General features: G+C 45.6%; 1 protein-coding gene across 1 annotated transcript in view; it reads left to right on the top strand.

Moving 5' to 3' along the window:
* The first annotated feature begins 309 nt into the window (after positions 1-309).
* Positions 310-6,364, top strand: part of ACSBG2 (acyl-CoA synthetase bubblegum family member 2) — a 27,903-nt gene continuing 21,848 nt past the window's right edge. Inside the window, exons 1-3 of the mRNA XM_024745916.1 lie at positions 310-350; positions 1,893-2,122; positions 5,774-5,862. Of these exons, the coding sequence (XP_024601684.1) occupies positions 335-350; positions 1,893-2,122; positions 5,774-5,862 (335 nt within the window). The 5' untranslated portion in view covers positions 310-334. The remainder of the gene's footprint in view (positions 351-1,892; positions 2,123-5,773; positions 5,863-6,364) is intronic.

Genomic DNA, 6,364 nt, shown 5'->3' with positions numbered 1-6,364 from the left:
GACTTGGCCCCTATATTCTAACTGTTTAAACCACTCTTCTGGAAACTCAAAGACTGAACACCCTTTGGACTTTACAACTGCTCTATGATCTGGCATACAGGCCACTCTCCTCTCCTCCTAGGCCCAGGACAGGCATGACTAATCAACCCCAGGATTCTGGGAAGACATGACTAAGCAGACATGGGAGTTGGCTTCAGACCTGCAGCCCCTTTGCCAGGCCTGCTAAGTTCTCTGCTTTGTGCCTTGCAGCACTGTGAAGAATAGTCTCTGTGGACCTGGAAGTGCTGAAACCCCAATGACTCGAGAAGAGAAGGCCAAGGACCTTAAGGCAGACATGAGTCAAGAACGAGGTATGCTGTGTGAGACAGAAAGGTACACTGAGTCAGCCATGGCTTTTTATAAAGGGGTCTGGGCCGGGAGAGTCAGGCACAGTTCCTCCCTGCCCCAGCTGCTGGCCTTGGCGGAGGTGCCCGAACCTGGGAGGCCAAGTCTCTATATGTGATGGGGAGCAGAGGCGGCACAGGCAAGTGGTTGACAGCTGGGCCCCGTCGTTCAGAGCAGAGCTCTGCTAGCCGGTGACAATGGGCGAGTCACTTGCTCTTTCGAAGCCTCGTGTGTATTGTTGGTACTGGGGGCAGGGCGGGGCGGGGCGGCATTGATAATAGCACCTCCTTATTAGGATGGTGAGCCTGTGTGGGTAAAGCACATAAATATATAATATATATAATATGTTACATATATATTATATATAGCGCAGATGTAACTGTGTGTGTATATATGTGGCAGATGTAATATGTAATTGTTTATATAGTACAGATGTAATAATATTTAGACTGAGAATATAACTATATAGTACAGATGTAATTATATACATATATAGTGTAGATGTGATTATACATATGGTACAGATATAATTATATACGGTGCAGATGTAATAATAATGTAATGCAGATATGTGTACATATATATATATCATTTGTAAATAATGTGGAATTCTAGTTAATGATTCAAATACTAAAGGCTGACTCACACCAAATGATTAAAATATTTTTAAAAAGAGTGAAATAATGCCATTTGCAGCTACATGGATGGACCTAGAGATTATCATACTAAGAGAAGTCAGAAAGAGAAAGACAAATACCATATGATATCACTTGTATGGAGAATTTCAAATATGGCACAGATGGACCTATCTACACAACAGAAACAGACTCACAGACATAGAGAACAGGCTTGTGGTTGCCAAGGGGAAGGGAGGTAGGGAAGGGAAGGATTGGGAGTTTGGGATTAGCAGATGCAAACTATTATATATAGAACAGATAAACAACAAGGTCCTACTGTGTAGCACAGGGAACTGCATTCAATATCCTGTGATAAACCACAATGGAAAAGAATATATATATGCATAACTGAGTCAGTTTGCTGTACAGCAGAAATTAACACGTTGTAATAAATCAACTATACCTCAATAAAACTTTTTAAAATGATTCAAATGTTGAAGGGTGAAATGGATGGACAGCTGCAGTTTACTTTGAAATGTATCAAAAAGTAAGATGGAGGAATGGATGGATAAACAGAGGGATGGCTGGATGGAGATGTGATAAAGCAAATACAGCAAAATGCTAGAAGTTGTAGAATTTGGTGGTGGGTAGAGGTCATTAGCTATACAATCCAATTTTCTGTATGCTTGAAAATTTTCATAATAAACTGTTGAGAGGGTAAGGAAGAAATAAATGCAAGAGGAAGCTTGAGTAGACCAGCACTGACCGTGTGACTTCACTCAAGGTGTGGGATTAATTCAGGTTCAAAAAGACAGCCCCCCCCCTCCGCAACTCCTGAGTTATTAAATGAATTTAAAAAGTCTGCCACCCAACCCTGGTGACTATTTGCAGTTACTCCTGGGCCGTGGACCATTCACCGAGATGGAGAAGTCCTTATGAGGCTTTCAAAACACGGGCCAGGCCATGAGACCCCCATGACCATCCCTGAATTTTTTCGGGAGTCAGTCAACCGATTTGGGACTTATCCAGCCCTCGCATCAAAGAAGAATGGAAAGTGGGAAGTTCTGAATTACAACCAGTACTACGAGGCTTGTCAGAAAGCTGCAAGAGCCTTACTCAAGGTAAATGAGTCATTCATTCATTCCTTCATTCGTTCATCATGTATTAAATCATTCCTTTTATGTATACATACATATGGGACAAAATGCACAAGGCACCCCCAGATACAAGGTTAACTGGTGAAAAATTTCCTTCCAATCTTTGTCCCCTCTCTTATGGAGGTAGCCATCATTTGCAGTTTTTTCTATGCTCTTCTGTGGAATAAATTATGTGTACATGTTATATAATTCTATAGAAGTACATTTTTACACACATGGTAGCATACTCAAGAGTCTACAACCTGCTTTTTTTTCTGTTAGCACAGTATATGTGTGTTTTAGTTAGCTACTGCTGCATAACAAATTACCCCAAAACTTTGTGACTCAAAATGAGAGAGCGGGCTTCCCTGGTGGCGCAGTGGTTGAGAGTCTGCCTGCCGATGCAGGGGACACGGGTTTGTGCCCTGGTCCGGGAAGATCCCACATGCTGCGGAGCGGCTGGGCCCGTAAGCCATGGCCGCTGAGCCTGCGTGTCCAGAGCCTGTGCTCCGCAACGGGAGAGGCCACAACACTGAGAGGCCTGCGTACCACAAAAAAAAAGAAAAAAAATGACAGAGCTTTATTATCTCTTGGTTTCTGTGGGTCAGGAATCCAGGAGTGATTTAGTTGGATGTTGCTGGCTCAGGATCTCTCATGAGGCTGTAGTCAAGCTGTCAGCCTGGGCTGCATCATCTGTACATGGCTTCTGTACATGGCTGGCTCTTGGCAGGAGGCCTCAGTTCCTTGCTCCATGGCCTTCTCCGTAGGGTTGCTTGAGTGTCCTCACAATATGGCAGCCAGCTTCCCCCAAAATGAGTGATCCAAAAGAGAGAATGAACCAGATGGGAACCATGATATCTTTTATAACCTAATCTCAGCAATGACATACTATCACTTCTTTCACAAGGTTAAGCAGACCTTGATACAATATGGGAAGGGATTATAGTAGAACACAAATACCAGGAGATGAAACTCATCTTGGAGGCTGGTTGCTGCATTCTGAGATCCTTCCATATTGATTTATTTTTTTAAAATCCATATTCTTTTCAACAACTGCAAATACGTATGTAACAGTATTGACTTAATCAGCCCCCTACGGGTGGGCATTTAAGTTGCTTCCAGCCCTTGCTACGATACGTGGTGCCATATTGAACCTTCTTTGTACAATGAGTTCCTACAAAGACAATGCCCTTTAAGTCCACTCACAATGTATGAGAGAATCTGTTTACCTATGTTATTGTCGACATCATATTATCAAAACTGTTCATCTGGGCCTATTTGATAGGCACGTTAGGCAGAATTCTAAGGTGACTCCACCGAGATTCCCAACCTCTGGTGTACTTGTGCTGTATAATCTCCCTGTGACTGTGGGCTACGATGGGATTTCCCTCCTGAGATGGCAAACGTGAAGGGATTTCACAGATGTCATTAAGGTCTCTAATCTGTTGACTTTGAGTTCACGAGAAAGGGCAGGTGCTCTGGGTGGGCCTGACTTAATTGGGTGAACCATTAAGAGAGATTCTCCTGCTGTCCTGGAAGCAAACTGCCATGTTTGGAGAGGGCCATGTAGCAGGGGATGGCACACAGACTCTAGGAGTTGAGAGCGGTCCTCAGCTGGCAGGTAGCAAGAGAAGAGGATCTCAATCATTCAACCACAAGGAAATGAATTCTGCAAACAACCTCCAAGTGCAGGGCCCCCAAGCTTCGGAGGAGGTCATGGTCCCCACCGATACCTTGATTGCAGCTTTGGGAGATCCTAGGCAGAGAACCCAGCCGTGCCGCCGCCCAGACTCCTGACCTGTGGAAACTGGGATAATAAACGTGTGCTCTTTTCATCTGCTACATTTGTGATGACAGGTTATGCAGCCATAGATAATGAATGTAGCAGACATCTCATACTGTAAAAGGGCACCTCCTGATGGTTCTGATTTACAGGAAATCCGATCACATTTTGACCGAGACCCAAGCTGCTCTCTCCCCTCCTCTGATGCCCATGTGTCTTCATCTAGAGACTGTGAGAGGTCGGAATTAGGAACCACCTGCTTGGGCTGGATTTCTTCTTGGCTGCCCTTACCCCCACGCCATAGTGCTGTGCCAAGTTCACCCTTCCTGAAAGATGGTCCTCTTTCCCTCTGCCCTTAGTTCTGGACTTCAAGGACCCCTGCTCTCCTAAATCTCAGGGATCCAATCAGAAAGAAGTCAGTTTATCTACACATTGATGCAGGCAGATGCCTTCCAAATGCTTAGGTTTTCCCCGGGGACAGAGGGTCACTGCCAGCCTTGCCCAGGTGACTAAAACAGCCAACAAAATGGGAGTTTCCAGGACAAAAGCGGGGGCGACCACCAAGCATGATCACTTTCACGTCCACGTCTCCTGATTCATCCTCAACCACGTTCAGATCAGGGCTATGCCTTCAAAAGTGCAATCTATTTCCTCTATAGGGTATCACTCTTTGAGTGCTGTTATGATTAAAACTAAAAATGAATTCATTAGGATGGCTAATTAAGAAAAAAAAAACAGACAATAACAAGTGTTGGTGAGGATGTGGAGAAACTGGAGCCCTCAGTCACTGTCAGTGGGAATGTAAAATGGTGCAGCCACCCTGGAAGACAGTCTGGCGGTTCCTCACAAAATTCAACTTAGAATCACTATATATGATCCTGCAATTCCACTTCTGGGTACAGACCCAAAAGAATTGAAAGCAGGGACTCGCACAGATATTTGGACACCCACGTTCACAGCAGCATTGCTCACAACAGCCAAAAGGTGGAAGCGACCCAAGCGCCCATCAATGGATGAATAACCAAATTGTGATCCGTCCATACAATGGAACATTAACCTTAAAATGGAGTGAGATGCTGACACCTGTCACAACACGGATGAACTAGGGGATGTTATACTAAGTAAAAGAAGCCAGACACAAAAGGACAAATATATGATTCCACTTATAAAATGTCCCTAGAGGAGTCAAATCCATAGGGACAGAAAGTAGGTGGCGAAGGCCAGGGGCTGGGGGAGGGGGTGGGGAGTGAGTGTTTCATGGGGACAGAGTTTCCGTTTGGGAAGATGAGAAAGTTCTGGAGATGATGGTGGGAATGGTTGCAGGACAATGTGAATGTGCTTAATGCCACTGAGCTGTGCACGTAGAGTTGGTTAATGGTTAAAAAATAAAATACATCGGGGACTTCCCTAGTGGCACGGTGGTTTAAGACTCCGCGCTCCCAATGCAGGGGGTTCGGGTTTGATACTTGGTCAGGGAACTAGATCCCACATGCATGCCGCAACTAAGAGTTTGCATGCCACAACTGAGGAGCCAGCGAGCCACAACTAAGGAGCCTGCCTGCCACAACTAAGACCTGGTGCATCCAAATAAATAAATATAGAAAAAATACATAAAAATTAGAATAAATAAAGGGGGTATTACAGAGAGGGAGGTAAACCGACCTCCCAAGAGTCACACACAAAAAAAATCACACTCCGGATTTTCATCTCAACACGGGCTGTCCCCCTTGTGACTCCGTGGGCTCTGGGGTCTGCTTTCACCTGCCAGTGAGCAGATCCCATCCGGAAGCAAACCGGATTGCAAACTCTGTTGCTTCTGTTTTCTGTTTGTCTGTCTGTTTTTGCCTTCCCAGCTGGGCTTGGAGCCTTTCCACTCTGTCGGCATCCTTGGGTTTAACTCCGTCGAGTGGTTCCTTGCGGCTCTTGGCGCCATCTTCGCGGGGTAAGACCTCGGGCCCGGGTCCCTGTGGATGTTGGGTGGTGCTACTCCGGGACTGGCAGCCCCAGGCTGGTTCCCACGGAGATGTGAATAGGGGTTGCAGAAGCAGCCGCAGGTGAGCCGGCGAGATAGACACACACACCCGTCCAACAGGGGACTAGTATCTTAAATACACAAGGGACTTCTACAACTCAGGAATAAAAACACAAAAAGAGGGACTTCCCTGGCAGTCCAGTGGTTAAGGCTCTGCGCTTCCACTGCAGGGGGCACGGGTTCGATCCCTGTTCGGGGAACTAAGATCCCACATGCTGCTCAGTGCAGCCAAAAAAAAAAAAAAAAAAGATTTTTAAATGGGCAAGAGACTTGCACAGAAACATCACTAAGGGAAGTAGCAAATAGGCACTCGGAAAGATCCGTGATGTCATCAGCCAGCAGGGAGATACAAAGGGAACCCACAGCAGAACAGTTCAAAGCAAGAACGAAAGGTTGCGAATGAAGGGAACGG

The sequence above is a fragment of the Neophocaena asiaeorientalis genome, unplaced genomic scaffold (assembly GCF_003031525.2).
Source record: "Neophocaena asiaeorientalis asiaeorientalis breed wild unplaced genomic scaffold, Neophocaena_asiaeorientalis_V1.1 scaffold357, whole genome shotgun sequence".
Lineage (NCBI taxonomy): Eukaryota > Metazoa > Chordata > Mammalia > Artiodactyla > Phocoenidae > Neophocaena > Neophocaena asiaeorientalis.
This window is presented reverse-complemented; position numbering and strand designations above follow the sequence as displayed.